Below are 23,878 nucleotides of genomic sequence, written 5' to 3'. Positions count from 1 at the left end.
TTATTGTTTTATATTTTTGTATGGATTATTTATAAAAGAAAACCAAATAATACTCAGTTATTTAAATTAAACTTTCTCTCAAAGTTTTTAATTAAGAAAATATTGGTTAGCAAGACTATTATTTTAATTAAATTCTAGTTTTGTTTAGTAGTGAATATTTTTCGGTATATCCAATCATTCTTTTAAGATTCAATTTAAAAAATTAACCGTCAAATTCTCCATTAATTCATTATCATCATGATTCATTAAATAACAAACTTTCATTTCAAAAAAAATTATAAATTTTCAAGTAAATGAATTACATTAATCGTGTTTTTAAATCGGATGTTAAACATCTGTCGTTGAATATTTTATCAAAAAATCTCTATCATGAAACTTCCCAATTTTTCCCCCGAAGGCGCTGCTAGTCAGAAAGCATGACTACTTACAGGAGAATTGTATGGTCAGACTTGATGCTAGGAAAATGCCTTGGTAACCTTTCAGTTATACAAATTTATTATCATAGCATTTTTATATATTAATGTATATACGTGATATTGCATATATATGGATATTTATTATCATTTGGTGTATCAATTAGTCAACATGGTTGACATCAAGTGATGTTCATCAATTAACTTATATGATGATCGAGATTAATCGACTTCATAGCATAACTGACTGTTTTCTCGATATTATATATATATGTGACATATGTGTATTTTTTGAGGCTTGATAATACTCACGAATAAGTGCCTTCAGATAAGCAAAAACATGATGACCCGAGTTTATTGTACAGATCGTGACCATTACAATCAGTAAGTAGATCTTGAACGCGAAACATACCTGCAACATTAATAGAAAAATACATATTTGAATAAAAACAAAAATGCTATACTTCGATTAGAAATGTTCATAACACAAACTCTATTATAAAATGCATTTATTAATGTCCAAGGTTTAGTCTGATTGAATTGTCTATAAATTTCTGGTCAAAACATCTCATTCATTTAAACACTAAACATAGTATAAAATACTAAAAATTAGCATACTGTATGCAAATTACCTGAATGTTTGAGAATTACTTGATGTTGCCGAAAAAAAGTGAGTAGCAAAAAAACATGGTCACATTCAGGTGGTGTTGAATCATAAAAATATCTGAGTGGATTTAGGGGAGAGAAAGAAACAAAAATAGGAGGAGTGGGTGGAATCTGAAGAGTTTGATGGTATCAAGACGGTGTAGTTTCGCTGTTACGTTGGTGGCGCCATGCTGGCTATGTGATTGGTGATTCAGTTGGTTTCTGGGCGTGGTGGAAAAGTCGTAGTAGAGGGGGTTGTAAATGAGTAGGGGTAAAATGAGTGCCACCAAGTGATACCAGAGGGGATTGAGGTTTAGATGGAAGGCAACACGGCCTACTCGAACCGTCCGTTTCTCCTTGCTCAACCACCACCTTTTAAGCTTGTGTTGTGTGTTGTGTATAGTCTTTAGCACGGATATATGTTGCAAGGGTTCCCTCGACTGACGTCTGCCGCGCAGAGGCCAGTATACGATACGCTCCTCCGAGGTTAGCATCGTAGTCACGTTTACGCTTACTCTCGTAAGACCAGTATTGAAAGACGTTAAAGTGGTGGAAGCTCTTGGAGAGGTTGGTCCTGAAAAGAAAGAAAAAGAGAGGGTTCATTAAGAAGTGTGAGAGTCTAAGTGCTAGGAGTATGCGGAAGGGGAATTTTAAATCTGAAACAGGTGAGCGGGAAGAGCTAGTTGTCGTGGACACGTGAGCTTTTGATTATCGATAATATAGTGAGATTTATTATGAAGATAAGTATTATTTATCGTAAGTGAGTGCGAAGAACTCCAACATCAAGAGACAGTTGAATGTGGAGTTAACTAGTTCAAGTATAAAACAAAATTTGATTTTCACCCCATTATACTGGATGAACCGTGTGTCTGTGCTATAAGTGTATGACAGCAATAGTGTACTATCAAGAACCTAGTTCCTAGTGACGTTATCAAGTGACCAGTGTTGAATTACAATGATTATTTTAATCATCAAACATATCATCTTTTAACTATAACTAATCATTATCGTTGTAGTGAAAAGGAATAAAAAATACCAGTGAATTGTACCTGTTCAACAGTCAATTGTTTGTGTAGCTTTTGATCAGATTTACTATAAAGCTGTCACCAAGTACAAGATTGCAGCCGTCGTTGCTGCATCATCAACAATCAGATCGACAGTTGTCCTACTTTGCGAATGATGACGTAGATTCCAGGTGCACGACGGGCGTAGACAGAAGTGTAACGCTACGCACGGTGTACGCGCTGGACAGAAACACTTCGGGGCTGGGGGTTGTTGGAGGTGTCGTCGGAGGAGTAGGCGCTGGAGGTGGTCCGGGGGTTGTTGGAATCTGCGGACCACCTACCACGTCCCTCACGCCGACGGATTACGTTGCCGCGGCATGCTATCCATCAAGCTCATCAATAACACTGAGTAGCGTCACCCATCCCCAGCCCTCGGGAATTGTTGATCCGACGATGACGCCTACGTCAGCACCTGCAACATCAGCACCTACGGGCCCCAACAATTCTATAGCTATGAGTCAACTTGGTACCGTGTATGCTACGAAACGCCGCAGGAGAAATGGCAAAAGGTAAGTTTTTAGATTCTTCAACATAAAAGAAAAACATTAGATAGTTTGATAGACAGGTTTCGGTAAGATTGGTTACAAATTCGCTTCTGTTTGATTCATGGTATAGATCAAGACTGTATACCTGATGCATTATGAAAGAGTGTAGTCTATGTTCATCAGTTATGCAGCAAATAATGAAGTGATTGATACCTTGTATGAACTGAAGACTCATTCAAGATTCTAACTTTATAAACACCCAAAGAATACGTGAACTAACCTGACTGACTGTAATAAACTTCATCCTTAGACGACATTGATTGTATCATGATACTTGATTATAACTTTTCATCTAGATGAATCATCACGTAATACCACATTTACTACAATTTTACCAATTACCAAACTTTTAATCTAACTTTAATGAATATTCTCAACTAATTTGGTACTGTTTATCAAAACATCATGTTCAACTTTTATTTATCACTTTAGATATTGATCTCATATCTAAAACAAACTATCATCTTAATCATCAGATCTTTCTATCATCAAATAATTTCAATAATAAAATGATATGATTAATCAACTACGTGGTCTTTCATTATCTCAACTAATGAAGTAGACATAAAACCAATATCTTCTGGTATGTGTATTAGAACCCAAACACATTTATGTAGATATGATGTAAAATTATATATCATATACTCCGTCTGATACTTTAATAAAAAATAACATGAAAAATACGTTCAGTATAAACATTCAATGAAGTAATTTTGTAGTTGTATATTGATTAAAATTAATTTCTGCTAGCAATAACAATAAGACTACACACTGAATGTACGTTATAAGTCAGGTGTTTATGTTGTTATAGACCAGTATAAACATAATAATTAATTGAATGTGTACTATACATATCTGGCTATGAGACAAGTTACCAGGACTTTTATTCAGTTGATTGAAAAGAACCAGTTCAGTGGATTATTATTGGTAGAATCATTAGCTATTGCTATAACGTATTTTAATAGCACTATAATTAAATATTTCATTTCGACTTTCCTTAAAAGGTTTCCTCATCTATTAATTAAATTTAATTAAACATTATTATATGTAAAATGCACTGAATAACACACTAGCTTGTACAAATGTTGGAATATCATGATGGACACTTCATACTATTCTTGATTGTATAATTTCTATTTAATTTAGCACCAAAAAAAAATAGTAGTATGTGTTTTTTATTAGCATAAGTTGGAAATTTATTTCCTTTTTCATTGAATTCCTTGACATTCTTGAAACATCTTCATCAGTAAAAACGGTTATATCAAGGTATAGCAAATTTTTTTTGAATAACCGGCTTCATTCGTGAGTCCCTTGTGTTTTCATCTTTCTTGCCTGCGGCAACGTTTGCTTCACTTAATCCCTGTTTGGACTAGTTTTCTGTTTCTGCTCGTCTATCTTCTCCAATGTTTTGCTTTGCAGTCCTACCACTTGAACGTAAGGTATAAACGAACCCAGGAGTTCAAAAATGACTATCATCAGATTCAGATGCTTGAAAGAGAATACTTGAAACTTGGTGTTGTATCAAGTAATAAATGTTGCTAAAACTAACTGATTTCATTAAACTAAAAAGTAAAGAAATACTTGACATAGTGAGTGAATTTATGAAAATGATAAAAGTAAAGCTCTAAACTAGTGGGAAACTGTTTTTAAATTGAAGGATGGGATTTAGTTAATAACAGCAACTTCTATAATTTGGAGTTTTTAAGGCGAACGTTAAAATTGCTAACAAAGCAAAGGATTACTGTTATTAGAGGTACACACGGATCTTTTTCTGTTTCTCTTCTGCTCTACTGACTCCAGAGATTTTGATTATACTTGACTCACTGGATCCACCAAGTTACCTGTCAACCTGTTCTCTTTTCCTTTTTCTTTGTAATAGCTTAGCCATTATTTTATTTTTATGTCTTCACCCTTTTATTTACTTTTTTTTATTATTAACACATTGCTGATGAATAATTGACGCGATTTTTTCAGAAGCAAAAGTTTTCAAGCTAAAGTCATATTACATTTATGACATTAATATAACGTCGTAGCGATAATGATGTTCAAAAAGTCAAATATAAAAATCCTTTCACCAGGAACCAGACGATTTAACTTAACCGCTCATTACGAGATTTACGTTCACATCCATAAAGAAATTGCCGTCTAGACAAGAGACGAGTGGCTGAAGAGTATCAAGATAAAGAAGAGTATGTGTAGAAGACGCGTTTTTGAACCCGACGGAATGTTTCGCATGATTAGTTCTTAAGTAGTTACCTTATGTATCCTTATGGAGGTATAAAGTTGCTTTATGACTCTATGATGAACCTGTTTTTTCAAGTCCATGGCTCTATTGATGAACGGAAGAATAATAAAAAAAAAGGACAAATAGCAGCTAAAAAGTCCAGTCAGATGTAAAAGAGTGGAATATAGGAAAAGCAAAAAGTCATCGTCAGCTGCAGTTAAACGACTTGTTTGCTGATGAAATTGGTATATCATATTTATTAACACTTGTCAAAGAGCATTTGGATGAAATTATTATCCTTCCATTGCTACTGATTTTTTACTTTTGTGTACTTGTTTTTGTGATTTATTACCTCGTTAATTTGTTAAATGAAGTTCTATAGATGAAGTCATTCCTTTTTTTTGTGACGTGTAATTTGAAAAAATTATTTTCTCTTTAATAAAAAATGACTCTAAGAAAGTTGGTTTAAGTTGGTGGAAAAATGGAATGTCTTTAAATACTGATAGAGTTAATGATATGAACAAAAAAATAATTTACGAGGCGCGAGAATTAAGCCAACCTGGAGTGTTTTTAAATCGTACTGGACCTCTGCTGAGTGTTCAACTATTCAATAATTCATTCCACCATTCATCACTAGCCAGGCGAGAGAATTTATTTCTATATTTTGGCCTCCTCCATTGGTCCATACATCAGACTCTTATTAGTAGCGATTTATTTGCTGGGTTTCTCTTGATTCGCACAGTCTCGATTTATCCAAGCATCTTCATCTCATTTCCTTGGGTCTTTGTTTATTTTGCCAAAACTCGTGTGTTGCTTTTGAAAAACTGAAACTTAATGGATTTATGATAGGTGTAGAGATACAATCTGGAAGAGGGTGTAATTTTATAGAAAAAAAAAATCATGAATTCGGATTAATGTAGTTTAATATTGATAACGATAATAAATTGTGAGAAAGTTGGACTAGTGATTTGAGTGTTGAATATTTAACTTACTTGATCAAGAAATTTTATTTCAATTGAATAGGTATTGGAATTACAATTAATAAAACAATTGATTGACAATTCTATTTTTTTTTTTTCATGAAAATTTTTTCACCATATCTTTCGTCATCATGACAAGAGTTTTTTCATTAATGTTATTTGTAATAAATATAATTTTTTTTGATAATAACAAATCATTTTAAAACCAAACAATCTACATGATGTTATGAATAATGTTTGCTAGTTGAGATAATTTTCAACTTACCATTAAAAATGAAAACATATTTTTATACTCTTCATCATTAGATCCAAATCCAAACGATAAGTTTGTACATAAATGTGATTTATGAATTTATATCATACAAAATGTATTCTTCTCATTATCCAGGGGTGAAAAAATCATACACCCTTTTCTCAAGTGTTCACATGTAAATTGGTTGGTAGACTTTATATAGACATATTCTTATCTATAGTATATGTATATATATTCATAAGTTTGTACGTAATGTGTGTGTCATTTTATATCATTATATTCCATACTTGCATATGACTGTTTTTCTTATTCTTGACCAAGCTGTTTCCGGTGCCAGGTAGACAAAGATAGTTACACTGTCATTATGTCACCCTGGTTTGTCATTTTATTCTTCTTTTCTTTTGAGGGCATCCGTTCTCCCACAAACTCAAAGACAGATGTCGATGTGTGCATATCATATGCATCATAATGTAAGTGTGATTATGCATTGGAAATTCTTGATATCACTGTAATAAAAAAAAAACTTCAATTAACACAGTGTTTTTAATATTTCTCAAGAAATTTTTCCATTTCCTGCCTAGTTTAGAGTCATTTTGATTATTAATCGATCAGAATCGTGAATATTTTGTTTCAATCCGTTATCGTTTGGAAAGCAATCAAATCTTTATCTTTACTGTAAATAAGAAAGTATTATTGCAAATATCAATTGAAAGATATTCTTTTTTTAAGTGGAAGTTTTTCTTTATTTATTATAATTAATTTATGCTAAATAAGTATAGAAAAGTAGTTTAATGTTTACTACTTACCAGATTAAAATATTCACAGCACATTCATCAATGGTACTCGTCCATTAATCGAATTAAAAATCATAACGATCAAGAGGATTTCCTTGCAAGACCATAACACATACCTATAAGTCTAACAACTGATGCGCTCTACATATGTCTGACAAGATATCACCACATAATTTTGTTCGCATATCTCCTTAATTACTATTTAACAATTCTGCGTTAAATTGATTAATTAATGGCAAGTCTCGGTAAATGAGTTTGAACAGCATTCTAATTTTATTCTACGGTTATTTCGAAAGTGGTACATTTCTTAGAAATAAAACCAGCATAATTATCATATCCGATACGTAAGAAGAATTTATTTAATTATTATTATACCATCATTAATTTTCACTCATAAATATCGTTTCTATTGACCAGTCTTCAGCATCTAAGAAGTATCAAATATTCTTCTGTGGTTATTCAAGTCAGTTGATCATAAAACTACACGGTATACCGTCCAATTTGAAGATCCCCTAATTTCTCATGGATTTGCATGTTTGGAATGGGGTAAAGATACAGAATAAAATTTGGAAGAGAAAAGAAACTCAATGCCTGGAGCATATTTTCAACTATAAACACAGGTTATCCAAATAATCTTCTACTCATTATGGTGGTAGTGTAAGTGAGTGTTTCAGTTTTCATTATCAAACTACACTGAAATATGTAAGTCTTCAATAGGTATTATATGATGGTTGATCAGTTTTAATTGAATACCAAGCATGCAAACGAGCGGAAAGCCATCACTTTTCGTATATTATTGCCTGTTGCACTCTAGAATCTCTATCAAACTAACTGCAAATTATCTAAAGCACTTTTTTATAACCAGTAGGATAATTAGAATTATTCTTGCAAATTCACTTTTATGTTCAGGCATTGAAACAAACGTAAGAGTTTCGCTTTCAGTAAGAGAAACGAGTCAAGTTTTGACTTGCTTCTTCATCATTTATAAAGTTAGTAGGTACACAGCAACTGAATCACTTCATACTTATGATACCTGTACCCAACTTAGTACACCACTGCGTCTGCTCACGGGCGTATTATTACCCCGCCCAGTGGCTAGCTTGGAAGATTACATGTCTGCGATGCTGAACTTGAATTTGAACCGATGCCAAGTTGAATTTGTAAGAATCGCTGCCGCACCTTGAAATCATAACATATTGATGCTTTTCATAATAGTACCTACTTTTTGCATTGCATTCATTTTGTGAAATATTTTTGTGCGATTGTTTATCGGTAGATTTGTTTTTTTCTTTTATCATTATTTTCATGTCTATTATATGGATTTTTTATGCAAAATGCTCATAGAGAAAGTGAGTCTCCAGTCTCTTGTTACGGTGGAAAAAGTCTGTCATTTGAATATGATATAATATGGTTTAGGTTGTAATATAATATCTAGTGAAGGGATTCTATTTTGTTTTTTTTTTCAAGTAATGATACTTTGATTATTTTTATTCTTTCATAAAAATGGGTTAATTTTTTTCTACTTGTGAATCTTTTTCATTATTTAAATTAATCAATAATGTAATTATGTATAATAAACAATGCAAATGTAGTGAATGTTGGTAATGATGACAAGAAATAATATGTTTGAATTGAAAATATTGGTTTGAATAATTTGTATAGTTATTTATAATGAATTCGAGAAATATACTGGTATTGGATAAGCCATAAAGAAACTGGAACTTTGAACCCATCACATTTTAGAGTAAAGATTTGATTCACGTAATTTATATTTTTTAAAAACATTTGGAAAATAAGAGGTATATATAAAAATTTTCATTTTCTTTATGAACAACTTGATGCTAATAATTTAATAAACAAACATGATACTCTAACCAATTATTAATTGAATTAAGTCTATTATTGAATATATGATGACTACTTTTAAATTAAATAAATAATTTCCTGAGTATTTGGTATCAATTGGAACCAATCATTATGAATCATAATATCAACCCAAAAGTAAAATTAATTCTTCCAACTTGCAAAAATAACTAAAAAATTTTTAGTTTGCAATGTCAGATGTGAACACAAGGAATCCAGTTCTTGTCACTATCAAATAAATGAATTAAAAGCATATCGTTATTCACACCTATTTTTTTGGTACCTGAATGTTTTGATTAATTCCTACGAAAGTCAAAGTGTAGACCGAATTGACCCATTAGTGTTAATGAAGGAATCCAAAGGCAATTAAGTCTGATAATGGGAGATCAATACGACCTAAATCGATGAATATTCAAATTATTGCGAATCTCGGCCATGTGCTCTCCTTGTCTACTTATAAATAACCGGATCGTGGAGACACATGTGTAAACTACAGGTGAAGAGAATAAATAATGAATTAAAAAGTGATTCATGGCCATGAAACCTAGTGAGTCTGAGTTGACAGATGCTTATAATAATAGTAAAAAATGTTGAAAATGTTTAAGTAAAAATTAATCGCATCCAATCAATTCTTCCACATGGTTATTAAATGGATAAAGATCGCGACAGTTGATAATGATAAGGCAGTGGGTCGTGAGCCAACCACGCGATTCAGAATCACGATATGCGCCTATAGTAGCTGGCTAAATAAATCGGTGGCGGATCAAACACAAGTGCGCTGTACACGATGTAGCTTCAACGGTTGGTCAATTTGCGTGGGCGTGCCGCCTGTTCTCGAGATGTGGGGGTTGTGCCTCTCTCTTTTCTTTCTTCTGCTCTCTCGACTATGACCAAGACTCAAGAAATAATCGCCTAATGTTACTTAATATCCACTAGTTCTTGGCTTATCGGTGAGACGCCAAGGCGTGTCGTTTTACTCTTACTTACGTGTCTTATCAACTCCATAATTTCCATATTTTTCGCTATCGTTTCGCTTATCCAAGTATCATCATATTCCCTACTTAAATTTTTGTCGAAAACTTGGATTTTTATACTCCTGGGTTTTTTTTTATTAATATTCCAATAAGAGCAGCAGTGGATGTTATGTTTATTTGGATAGCAAGTAGAGCTTTTAGGTTTAACGGAATTTTATTTAATCTTTTAGAAGGATCACCAATCATAATCATTAATTATTTACTTATTTCCTACTAGGAAGCAAGAGTGGCTCATACCCCGACTCTATTCTTTATTGGACCAACAACTCTAGTAGGCAATGAGATTGACACATCACTGGTTCAACATTAAACTCAATTAGATCCAATGATGGATCAAGAATGGGCCAATTTCATTACCTCCTAGAGTTATTAATGATACGGAAGTGTACCACTGATCTAATCAGTAATAATTATTTATATTTTTACTCTATCTTCTTAGCCTAAAGGACATTGCTTCAACTTTCAATGCTGATCCATCTTTGAAGTAACCAATTTTGATTCCCACCTAGTAATATTTCCAATAAATATAAACATCCTCGTCTACATATTCATTACTGCCTTATCAGTTCTAGGACTGTTATAAAACTTACTAATTAGCAATAATAAATAAACTATTATTTGATTTTGAAACAATTGGTTTTTGAATAAAAAATTTTAGTACATTTAGCTTTTTGATGAATTGATTAACATATCCAATTCAGATATCATTTTATAATTATGTAAAAAAATTATTGATTGAATTTGAAATCACATATTATACAAAAACTATTCATAACAATTTTCTATAATTAATCAATTTCAGTTAAAATAAATAACGATGCTTTATTCCATATCAAAGTATAATTATGAACATTACAACCTCTCTAAAAATACTTTCTCATTTTCTATTTTAATAAAATTACCTGAGTGTTGAGTGTAAAATATTTATAACAACAATGAAAAAAAGATCTTTATCACTTTTCTCATATTACTTAAATTAAACCATTTATTTAATAAAACAACTTATTACGTCAGAAAGAAAGTAATTAATTATTTTATTTAAAACTCTTAAGAAACATTGGTTATTAAAAAAATAAAATTCATTTATTATAAATTAAAATGAAGATAAATATTTCAATGAAGATTATTACGAGTAAAAATAAAGCAGAATGAAAATGAAAGAATGATGAAAAAAAAATTCCCAATGTAATACTCTAATGCAAATGACATTCACAGAAGTATATAACTTGTTGACGTTTTGTCGTACGTGACTCATCTCTTCTGTTTAACCTGCAGTTATAAATGCAGTTCACAAATATGCAACATACTTGCATTATTAAGAGTCTTTTCCAGTCAGAACTTTTATTCCAGCTAAAAATTCATCCGGCTATAAATCTGATTTTAATGAATGCCGTTATATTATATTCCGGACTGAATTATAATCTGGACGGTTAATCGCACGCACCTAAAGCTTCTTTGTGCAAAGGATAATTCGCGCGGCGTCTCTTATTGCAACTTTTGAACTTGACTAGCATCACTTAATGACGCGGATATTTTTCAATGATTGAGTAACTAAAAGAGAAAAGAAGAAACTTGAAAGATATTCTATTCATACGAACTTAATAAATTTATGATAATGTAAATAATGAATCCTCTTTGAAATTAAAATATAAGATAAATTGATATTAATATTATCGATTCGTTATTATAAAGCGTATATTATTTTGATGACAGCCGTGTTTTTTTCATTATATAGTTGTGTTATAACTTATTCATTTTAATTAGAGCTATATTGATCGTAAGTGCATTTAAATGAGTTTCATTTATTTTAAGAGGAAAAATATACTAATTTCGAGTATTTTCGAAGCTTTTAGATGAATGTTATTTTCAATAGCATTTTTTTTTATTTATTCAAATCGTTGTAGGTCGGGAAATGGTTTGTTTATGAATTAATTTGCATTGTAATTATAAAAGGGTTGGAAGATAGGAGTAGAGAAAATCATTAATGATGACCTATAATTTAAGTTTATATTAACAATAATAAATAGTGTGTTAAAATAATAATTGTAAATATGTTGTAGTGTTGTAATTAGTAGCCATAACAATTACTTTATACACTTTATTCATTTAAATATTCAAAATATAAAGTTTCAATTATTGATAATAAAAATAAAATATCAATGAAAATTATATCTATTATTTATTTAAAAAATTTAGAATATAAAAAAAACATAAATGGAAATTTTTTCATCCTTTTTTTTGTAAAAAAAAAAGAGTCTCAACTATTTTTTAATATAAATATAACAATTGTTTAAGATTAGTATTTACGTAAAATAACATGCCTTCTTCAGTAAAAATTTTGGGGATGACAGTCCCAAAATAATAGTTGCTTGGAGCTATAAAATATCGCTTAATAGTATCTCCGTAATATTATTCAATATTTATTATATGTGAAATATTACTGAAAGCTTTATAAACTGTTTTTTCTTTAAAAGTTTCGTACTGATGTGTCTTTGTCTAACTTCTCTCTTTAGTACTCGTCGTACCCAATAGTTTGCGGATTGAGTAGTTGGGGGTGCGTAGTACAGACTGGTACTAGTCACGGAGTTGATATCACTAAGGCCAAGCTCGTATCATTTTATGTACACAGCTCATGATTTTTCGTCTTTATTATTTGGAATATTCATTACTTGATTCTTATGTTCTTGTCTTGTCCTTTCAGTTTTCTTCTATAACTTGAAATAACTTGAATAATAAATTCCTTCAACTATTTTTTACTAATCCATCAATACAAACAATAATTTTATAAAATCAAAAGAAAAAAAATAATTTTTGAATTTTCTTTTAATTAATTAATTTCTCAAGTATAACAAAAATGTTAAATGTCTCGAAAAAATGTATCGCCATCGGAATAAATTCCAATAAAATGAACCAAAAAAAATAATAAAGAAATAATCATAATGAGGTGAAGAAATTAATGCATTTTAACAAGTTTACGGTAATTAAAGTATTTTTCTTATTAATAATAATAATTAAAAAAATTCATTTGATTTATTGGCATCCATTTGATTATTTTCCCGATTTATGATACACGTTCAATTACTTTTAAGTAGGTATTAAAGTAATTACGGTAAAATAAAGGCCTGGACTTACAAGCTCAATGAAAAACGTTTAACATATTAATATTATCTTCTTATCCTGTCACCATTTCACCTGCTTCGGTAAATTACACTGAAAATTGACTACTTTTCACGTAATGTAAATGTATAAGATATCTATCTTAATACATAAAAAAAGTTTAAATTTGGTTATAAATAAATTTCAGTATAAATTCACTTTTCAATAGACATTTAAAGTCAATTATTTTTCATTTTTAAGTGTAGAATATTTATAGAGCTGCTATATATAAGGAATGACATAGAATAAACTCTATGCGTCGTACAAGAGTGTAAAGAGTTCTATTAGTCTATGAGCTTAAATTTCATTTAAATTGATTGACTTGTCTTCTATTTGCAGATATAAAAATACGCAATCTGATAATAATTACATTAAATTAACAGTTTTATTTTGAAGTTTATTAAAAACAAGTATTATATGATTACCCAGGTAAAGAAATTCGTATAGATATTTTTTTGACAAATTTAATCATCAGTTGAATTTAATTGCACTTAAGTTCTTCTTTATTTATTTCCAACGAAATTTTTACCTCAAAATAAATAAAAATTAAAAAAAATTTTTGTAGCCATCAGTTTTGCACATTCTTCAGCATTCTGTATAATGTTTTTTCCCACTTAGATATATAAACTGTTAAGAAAAAAAATCTCTCACCGGATGCTATCACTGTTTTACTACCATTTCATAGTAACAAAAAAACAGCAATGTTTTTTGTAAATTTATTTCATCTTAAACGCCTCAAAGAAAAAAGGTTCTTCATTGAACTTTGATGATTTAAGTAAGTGAAGTTCGATTTTGTGCGTGTAAAAAGCCAATAATCGTAATCCACTACAGCTGACGATAATTATTATTTCTCAATTTCTTCAGCGGAATAACTTCCAGGACCGCTCTGTAATTAAATAGCTGGCTGGGTTAACGCCTTTTGTTGTTACAACCTTCAAGAAGTTAATTTTACTTTTGCTCCTTCATTCTACCTTCACGGTTTTTCTTTTTGACCATTTCTACTTTACCATTCTTTTTTATTTTCAAATATATAAATTGTTTTTTCGGTTTGAAATGATTTTATCTGATTAGTAATTACATCATTGGTTAACAAGCCACTTATTTACTTTATTTTTCATTCAAATCCATCACTTAACAAGCTTCTAATGATAGAGAATAAAATGTATGAGTGGTTTGTAAGTGAACTTAACTATTATAATTCCACAGGAGGTTCTGATGTTGAATCATGTTCTCTATTAATATGGTGTTTATTGGAGAGATATTAAAACCACTATCATTTCTACTGCAATTCTTGACTTAAATTATGAACGCATTTTATTTTAAATAAATTGCGAATAAATTTTTATTGTTTTTTTTTCCTTTATCTGTTATCATTTACTATCTTTTGATCGTTTATTGTAATTGCTCGTATTATTTTTTTTCTTTGAATTATATCAATACAGTCAAGTTGGCTACTGTATTATATTATGTGTTACGTTCATTACAAGATAATTGTAATAGCAAATTGCACACCTATGTCGTATGTACTTATCATTGAAAAATAAACTAAAGTAAACTATTTTATAATTTTTTCGAATGAAATTTAACTATCTATTCACCAGATTAAGGGAAAAAAAATCATTTTCATGATAATAGTAATGATGATTGTCATGAATTTCCCTGAATATAAAATACTATTTTTTTATCATAATAATTATATTTGATTTCCTTTTATTTATTTATAAAAATCATCATCTTTCTATTTATGCACATGGAGGAAGTAGTCTTATTGCTTACATTTGTTTAAAGCAATCATTGTTCAATTTGTAATAACAGTAAAATTTAATTATTTTTATATGTTTATAAATAGTTTATTCAAAGAACTACGAGTTTTAATAACATACATTATGACTTTCTTTTTTTCTAAAAAGTTGCACTATTCTGATCGCTAACTCTTTATCTAGAGTTTTCATCATAATTTTTCTGTATTTATGTAAACAATTGCTTCACAAATTATTTTCATTTATTTTCTTTTCATCCTCAACTTTTTTTATAAATGATTACATTTTTCAGCGATAATGACAAAATGAATATTATTAAAGTTTGTTTGTGGTGTCGTTCAATTCAATTACCTGGGCTCAATAGTTTGCTGGGATCTTTTCTTGTTTTGAGATCTCTGCGAAAATGATGATTGAAGTCTTGTTAATGTTGCGAACGTTATTCCAGACAAAGATGGACCTTAATCACTTACAACCAAATAATAAAAAATCTTGAAATCATCCAATACTTATGTTTACATGGGATCCTTATAATTATAACAGTATTGCACGTGCAACGTGAACAGAAAGTTGGTGTACTTTTATATTTATTGTTTTTATTCGTTCAATTCTCTTGAACTTGAAAAGTATTTAATTAGGTGTAGTTTATTTTTCTCACAGTTTATTGAATTTTTTGTATTCTCGATAATGAACTGATGAAATATTTTTTATTAGAAAATTATTAATAATTGTTGATTGAACAGTCATTTTTTGTGTCAATACAAAATTATTTGTCAAAAAAAATAATTCTCTATTGATAGATAAAATATTGTAAAAGTATTAATTCTTTTTGTTCATGATTGAGAAATTACTGTCACACAAAATTTTCTCACAATAAAATTTTAATTGATTCCGTAACATCACAAAAAGATTATGGATGCTTTAATAAAATTTATTATTGTACTCTAATTGAGTAATTTTTCACAACCTTTTTTGTTGTTTCTTTTTTCAACTAATTAATTTTTTTTTCTAAATACTACAAAAATTATACCCTTTTAATAAAAAAAAAATTCGTTCAAAATTGAATACCCTTTCTTGATACAAGCTTTTATTAAAAGAAAAAAATCAATAAAATTAAAGCATAAAATAAAATAATTGGTCGTTAATGGAATGAGTTAATTACTTCTCATTAAATTATACTACATTGTCAAGTTGAGTAAGAAAGGGCAATTTAGAGCAACATTAGTATGCATCCAGAATAATAATTACGCGTAGAAAAAATTTTTCAAAAATTGCCATATCCTTGTATTTTATAACAGATATAACTGGTAAAGCATATAGATAATATGCTAATTTCAGAATGCAGACATCCACATAAGGTACGTAAAGGGAGAAAGGACAATTAAGCTCGGAACGGTTATAACCCGGGAGTTCTGTCGAATCGGTAATGGTTATGGCTGTTAATGGCCACGTACTTCGATCCATCCATAGCTGGTTGTGCCAACCCCCTTTTCGTATTACCTTCTCTCTTATTTTTACATTGGCATTACATCCCTCTCTTTTATTGTTGATGAATCTGAATGTGCGCGCTGTGAGTGCAACAATTATTTCGGTGAGTCAAAAGGTCAAACGTGCTACAAGTACGTACATGTGTTGTGTTTCTCCGCCTTTAACGATACGTAATTATCTCACGATCCTTCTTATACTCTTATATTTTCTTTTCATCTCTGTCTTTCCTCTTAACGTACCGATTTATTTATGAGACCAACTATTGCCTCGATTTAGATCCAATAGCTTTTAAGAAGTCAGATCATTTTTTAATACATTGGAATTTGTAATCAATCAATAAAGATTCGCCATTTTTTCTTCTTTAAACAAAACAAAAATATTTGAAGTTTTAGAAAATCAAGATTTAAAGATAAAAGAGAAGTCGAGTAACTCTTTGCTATTATTTTGTTATGGTACGACTATCAGGAGTAGTATATTAACATGCCTCGAATCAATTATCTGTGAGCATTCTATAGAAGTAAATAACTAAATTCTATACGATTAAAATAATTAAACAAACAATTATTCGAAAGCAGAGAAGATTAATTACCGAATCAGTAGTTCTACTTATATCGAATAAAACTCGTCCAAAAATGCATGAAGGAAATTAAAAAAGTCGAAACCAAAATTAAATAGCATCTAAAGTGGCAAGGTGAAACGAACAACCAGATGTATCAGGTCATCACGGTCGAACTTTAAGTAATAAACTCCAGCATCTCATGATAATTTTCAACATATTTCCTACCCTCGTTTACAATTGTTTTTTTTTTGTTTGTTATATTCTGCTGTGTCGAACGAACAACTTATGATGCCATAAACATAATTAATTGAGGAACAATTATTTAGAGTTTTTAGGAGAGTTGTTGTTATGGTTGTTTTTATTGATAAAAAGCCATCTAATTATGCTGTGCAAAGGATAGAAAAATATTAATTAAATCAAGTTGTCAAAACGGATATAGTAGTGTATTTATTACAATTAGAATGTGAACTTGAAGAGATAAATGAAGAAGCAGAGCGTATAGTGATGTTAATTGAGAATCACTTGGAGCAGCTTTGCGTTCATTCATCGTCGAGAGCCACGCGAATGATGGCGTGCCAGCGACTTGGTCGGTTAGGTCAGGTTTTTAACGGTCACGTAATCACGTCATCGAGCGTGCCACTCTCCTCGTGTTAGAAGGATGGACCACGTGAGGGTGTTGGTATTCTGTCAAAGCACATAGATCCATCTGTCACTCTTGTTTTTCTATCTGTCTACCTATGTAATGTATTTCTTGATCGATACACTAAACTTATGACCTCAATAAATGCTTGCCATTATTATGATGTAAATGCCGAGATAACAGCTGGTTTTTTTTTTACATTCATAAATACTGTAATATTTTAATATTACTATCATTGTATATATAATGTTCTGTAACAATTATCGAGTATTAAATTGTTATTGTTTAGATATTTTTTAAACTATTATTTTTTCTAATATTTTAATTTATTTTATTTCATTGTTTAAAATTTGAGGAGACTTAAATAAGTTCAGTTAACAATAAATATTTTTTTTTGAGTAAAATGAATTTATTTAAAAATTTAATTCAAGGAATAAAAACTAGTAACAAGTGGATTGTAATCTCTCAGTTGCAACTAAAAATCATTTTTATATTTTTTTAAACGAAATTCAATTTTCTTATTAGGGATGAAAAGATAAAAAATTAATGCTTCATAAAAATTCAAAGCTTGGTTTGTACACTGACTATTAATTATTCAAAGTCCTCCAATTTTATATAAATTGTCAGTCTTCAAAAAAAATGAAAGCCAATGCATCGCAATTTTTCAGCTCAAGTATTGTAATTAATAAATTTATTGCGATAAATAATGAACTTATACATTTTTTTATATTAACATTTAGAACGTAACAATCATCTTCTAAACTTTAAAAGTATTTCTGACTAATTTCACGTAGCAAAGAAATTTGCAAACTCCAGCAAAAAAAATTTATTGATATTTAAATGTAATCTAGGAAAATGGTTTTTATAAAAATAACTAAACAAACGAGATTTTAAATTGATTCGAACTCCATATCACCAGGGATAGCCCAAGATCTTATCGACAATCGTACATGAAAAATGTGTTAAAACCAATAACTATTATTCCAAAGATTGTAAGATGATTTTATAGTTACAAATATGTACAGGCTGTATAAGAAAAACAATGTAATGTGTGAAAGAAGATCAAGCATGTTCAGTAATCGAAAAATTAACTGAAACACCTGCTCAGACTGTAGCCACAAACTCAAACCTCTTTTATACTTATTTTCCTACTTGGAGAGTGGCGAATTACCAAGCCCACCTCATTGCCAAGTAATTTAGACACAGAAGAGCACGATATTTTCGTCAATGAAAAGTTCAACCAAACACTCCTAGTATATTATCCTTAAACAATTTTTCTTTTTCGATAAGCAATTATACTATTATCGTTCAGAGTTTTCCAATAAATTGGTACCATTTTAAAGAGACTTGAGCGTTGGATCGTGGTGGTTGATTCTCTAAAACACTCTTGAAAATGAAATAAAGTTAAAAAAATGTAATTACATATCAGACAGGAAATTAAACGTAAATTCAGTTGTCATTAGGAGCTCATAAGCTAATCCCATTGTATAAAAAACTGACGGATTGTGGTTGACCGAGGGCAAAAGCCACCCTATAGTCAAGTAATTAAATCACACGCATCGCATAATGTCAGGGCTGTCTAGTTATGTTTCTAAGGCCCTGTCATTGTTTATTACAATTTTGTTTAAAAAAAATTTTATCAATTTACAAATTTTGTTCCCTTAAATCTACCCTCATGATGCAAAAAGGCTGAAAAAAATTCACTGTCGTCAATAAAAATATTTTTTTAGTGATTTTATTTGCATTGGATCATATACTTTCGTGCTAAAACGTCAAATAGTTTGAAAGAAACCCATTTATTTCATTAGAAGTATAAAGATACTTTTTTGGTAATGAATCAAAGCAATAATGTCGATGACTTTATTTTAATGAAATAATAATATTTATTGTTTAAATAATATTTGAATAAAAATGACATGCCATATCCTCGGGCCGCAGGGCGTGGTTTGCTCGGCCCTGGTATTCTAGGATAGGCTGATAGGATGACAAATAAGATTAACTTTGATCCCGAATCCAACAAACCTCAGTATGATGCCTGCTAACCGCGGCTATGCTACTTAGATGCTTCGAATAATCCAATAGTTTCTCATTGTGAACTTTATACTATTAGACATATCCGAATGCAAGGGAGAGCATAAACATTGAATTTATATCACTTTAGTGAAAAGTAAATAAAACATAACATTGACATTTCTAATATAACTGATAAAAGTAATTGCAAAAAGGGAATGCTAATTTTTTTTTTCAATAAAATGCGTCTCTGATGATTATTAAAATAATTGAACTAATTTTGATTATCAGGTAAACTGTGACAATTTAACAGTCAGCTGCTGTAATTCACTGCAGACACTACGATACATTTGATGTCGAATCGACTTTCGATCAAACACTCAAAGGGAGCAAATTGGTAGAGCAGCTGTGTTTCGATACCCGTGCGATATCGTATAACAGACAGGTGCTCGGCATGTCATTCTGCAACGATTTTTTCATCCCATTACCACCATTTTTTGCGGTATTATCGGCACAACTAAAAAATACAATTTATTTCATATTTACTAAAATCTTGAATAATTTTAATCATCTTCTGAGTACTAATTATCATTACATTTGGTAAATTGTTGGTGAGCTTTTTCAATTTTATTATACAGATTATCAAAGCAAACTCAGAACTCGTACTTTTTTCGCTGTTTCTCTTCATTACGAATTTTAAAATACTTTTAATATATTTTACAACTTTATTCACATGATAACGTTCAAATAATTAAGTTACAGAAGCTTCAATGGTTATTTTTTTTATATTTAATTAACATTTGAAGAGGTTATATTATTTTTATAACTTCCCAGTTAATTAAATTAATTTAGAAGAGTAATGAAAAAATATTATTTTAATGCGGATAATTAATATTCATTTATTCGAAAAAAAATTTTTTGGAAGTTTTATTGTTAATATTTATTTAAAATAAACATAAACCAATTAATATATTCCACATAATCCTGTAATTTATGAGACCTAGACAGTCAATACGAAGATAGGATTGCACCCTTTGTCTTATGGTTCACATTACATTAATCAATGCCCCCTTGACACGTGTAAAAGTCTTTTGCAACTCTCAGTCGAGAGTCAGTCATGAATCGAGTTATACACTCTTTGTACTCTACTTGCAGTGCAAAAAAAAGAATCAATCTCACAGTAATTATCCATTTACCACATTGAAATATAAATCAGAAAAAGACTATCAAATTGCCATCGCAAAACTAAAACAAATAAAATAAACGTTTGTTTATTTTTCTTAAGTAGGAATAAGAATTAGAGTCATATCATAATCGTAATCTGGTGAAGTGTTAGCTTACTGGAAAATTTGCATGCCAGCTTATCGTGAAGACTCGACCCACATCCATATATGACCACATGTGTACTTATACATTACCTGGATCCGATCGTAAGCTTCAGGTATAAGAGGCCTTTGGGTCGCGTATAACGCATGAAGAAAGAAAAAGAGGATTCTTCCAGCAGAGAGTGAGAGAATTAGAGACTTCTAAACCCGTAAATAACCAAGCCACGCGCAACCGGAGCTTAAGATTCCAACGAATCGTGCACGAGTCATCGGCATACTGCAACAACGAAGAAGACAGAAAGAGCAGGTAGTAACAGGTAGACGAGGTCGTACACTATCACCGTTATTGGAATCATTTCTAGGAAGATGTAAGTTAAATTCAATGAATGATTGTTGATTGCAATGCTCCTTTTTTCACTCATTCGCTTGATAGTAGATTTTTTATTCAGCTTCTGATCAATACGTGGTAGATTATTTTCTTTGTTTCGACCCTTAGATCACCTTCATGAATCTCCTGGAATCCTTTTTATCATAAATCAGTTAAATTTTAGCATCGGTTTATTATCACTTAGAAGTCAGGTTTTTCTTTTAGAGAATTGGCAATGAGGTCATTAATTGTTAAGGCAGTTATTTTAATTGATAAAAAATAAATTTCATGCTGATCCAAAGTATTTGTTTTTCTGTTTATGAATGATTTAAGATTGATCCAATGAAAAAGTTGTTTTATTTTATTGCTTTGTATTCAGATCTGATAAGTATCAATTGATTGAGTTTATGATTGATTTGAATGAGAATCTTACGAGATCTCTTTGTTTTATCCATTATGCTTGCTATCTTGTTGACTTTCTAATTTTCCCGTTCAGATTGCGATGAAAAGTAATGTTTATCAAAGATATTCAACAATTTGAATCAAATTTAGGTTTGGGTTGAGAAACTTGGTTGTAATATTGCCAAATATTAATCGCATTTCCTGCTATGAGTCAAAGAATGTGAGATTTGGAGATTTGAAAAAGGTGAGAACGAGTGAGGATGTTCGACGACCTCAAGGGTGTATAATTGGGCAAGGAAGCGACAGACAGAAAAGAGGGAGAAGATGGGTTACAAGAGCTCGGTATGCGGTGATATCAACTCATTACTATGCCGGGTGCAGAGAGCAGTTCGCGACTTTGCATCCATTAGGATAATTGCTTCTCTAACTCTTGTCTCTTTCATTTTTGCTTTTCTCTCCTTCTGAGACATCTCACGAATTATCAGAGTGATTGCACGTGTTGATAATCCAATGTTCAGAGTTATCACTTGAATCTAGGAAAGGAAGATCGAGAGGAAACTTATTTACTTTACTCTTAATACTCTGTACAGTGTGGGTTACTATTTGGACTGAAATTTTAAACTGTTGTATATTAAAATACTCAGAGTTTCAATTACGCTTGACATTCGATCTGTTGGTGGAGGGAAACCTATATTAATACCATGGATTTTTAACAATAACATTTTTTTTATTGTTTTATTCAAACGAATTCCTTATTTTCTCTCATGATTAATCTTCGATAGAAACAAATTAAGAATAAATAAAACAAAACTTTATCATTCAGAATTCCGTTAATTTCATTCAGATTTATAGTTAAAAAACAATTATCATTAGTTTTTATTTCTTAACACATTTTTCCTCATGGTTGATGTTTAAACTAAAATATATAATAAATAAATTTAAAAAATATCACTTTAATTAAAAGAAACGATTTTTTATTATTATATTATTTTTTATCTATTATTCATCAAAAGAATTATTTTTTGATAAAAAATTATTAAACACAAGAAGCAAACTGCTAATAAATGTTTTCTAAAAAAATATTAAAAGCTCTGTATTTAACAATTAATTATTTCTTTTGTCTTGAATACAAATATAAAGGAAAAAGAATTTGAAAAAAATGTACCAGACAAATATATCTGAATGACCGGCAAAAAATTTGATTGTTTTTTGTCCATGTTAAACTTTACGAAAAATCGTGATAAATGAATTGAAAAAGATAAAAAGTATTTTATTTATTGTTATAACAAAGTATCGATGATTCCATTAAACAATAAATTATTCTCTTAATGAGTCCGTAAGACATATGTTAATAGAAGGTGCAGGATATTTACATTTACGGTAGCTGGTCTGTCCAAAGCGATACGTGGACTACTATACATCCACGCACGTAAACCTGCACTCTTTACTCTACAAGAATATGTGTGAGAGAGAGAATTTACACGCGACCAAGTAGAAGATACATCCGATCTTCGTCGAAGAATCGCAAGTAAGAAGGAATGGGTGAGTGAGAGTACGAATAAAAAAGATTTCACTAATCTCTCCAACCGTAGAGAGGCCAACATCCGATAAATGGTTTTGGGATCGTCGCTCGAGTTCCCTCTACTCTCATTTGTTTTTTTCTTCTCTACTTCTTTTATCATTTCCAAAACTTTGATATCTTTGCGAACAAATAAGCTTCAATCACGAAAATGAAAAATTTATAATTACCTAATTCATTGTTACTTATTCTCAGAATTTGGTGATCAATTTCAACAAAAAGCTGTAGCTGTAATTTTATGCAGTTTTGTAAAAAAAAAAATAAATAGATGAGATTAGGATTGAATTAAATAATAAGATAAAGTATGGCTGTAAATTAAAATTACTTGATTGAAATTGCTACACCAAATTGGTTAATTTTTGTCAAATAATTAAGTATTTATTGAAACTATATTCAAGATTTAAATATATAAAATTATTTATAAAATCCATTTTAATACACACAAGTTTTAAATTATTCTAGCTATCGTAACTCATTTCAAACTATTTGATAAAAAAAGTTGTCTTTTCAGTGATATAATTGAAAAATATACTAAAAAGTTAATAACCAATTCATTCAAAAATGTTTATTTAATAATAATTTAGTGATCTACGTGTACTGCTTAAGTATGGGATTAATCAATGATGAATAGTATTTCTCCAGTCTACCTATAGTTAAGAATCTCATGATTAAGAAAGATAAGAGAGAAATGAAAAATTGAAACACCATAGTTCCCAGATAAAGTGACTATGTTATCGAGTTGATTTTTTGAAGAAACCATAAAAGATTATGTGTGATTTA

General features: G+C 30.0%; 1 protein-coding gene across 1 annotated transcript in view; it reads left to right on the top strand.

Moving 5' to 3' along the window:
- The first annotated feature begins 2,403 nt into the window (after window positions 1–2,403).
- Window positions 2,404–23,878, top strand: part of ss (spineless) — a 77,620-nt gene continuing 56,145 nt past the window's right edge. The window contains exon 1 of the mRNA XM_035081944.1: window positions 2,404–2,631. Within this exon, the coding sequence (XP_034937835.1) occupies window positions 2,516–2,631 (116 nt within the window). The 5' untranslated portion in view covers window positions 2,404–2,515. The remainder of the gene's footprint in view (window positions 2,632–23,878) is intronic.

Source organism: Chelonus insularis, unplaced genomic scaffold, assembly GCF_013357705.1.
Source record: "Chelonus insularis isolate UGA/USDA-ARS -01 unplaced genomic scaffold, ASM1335770v1 contig_330_pilon, whole genome shotgun sequence".
Classification (NCBI taxonomy): Eukaryota; Metazoa; Arthropoda; class Insecta; order Hymenoptera; family Braconidae; genus Chelonus; species Chelonus insularis.
Note: the sequence above shows the minus strand (reverse complement) of the source record. Positions and strands in the feature narration are given on the sequence as shown.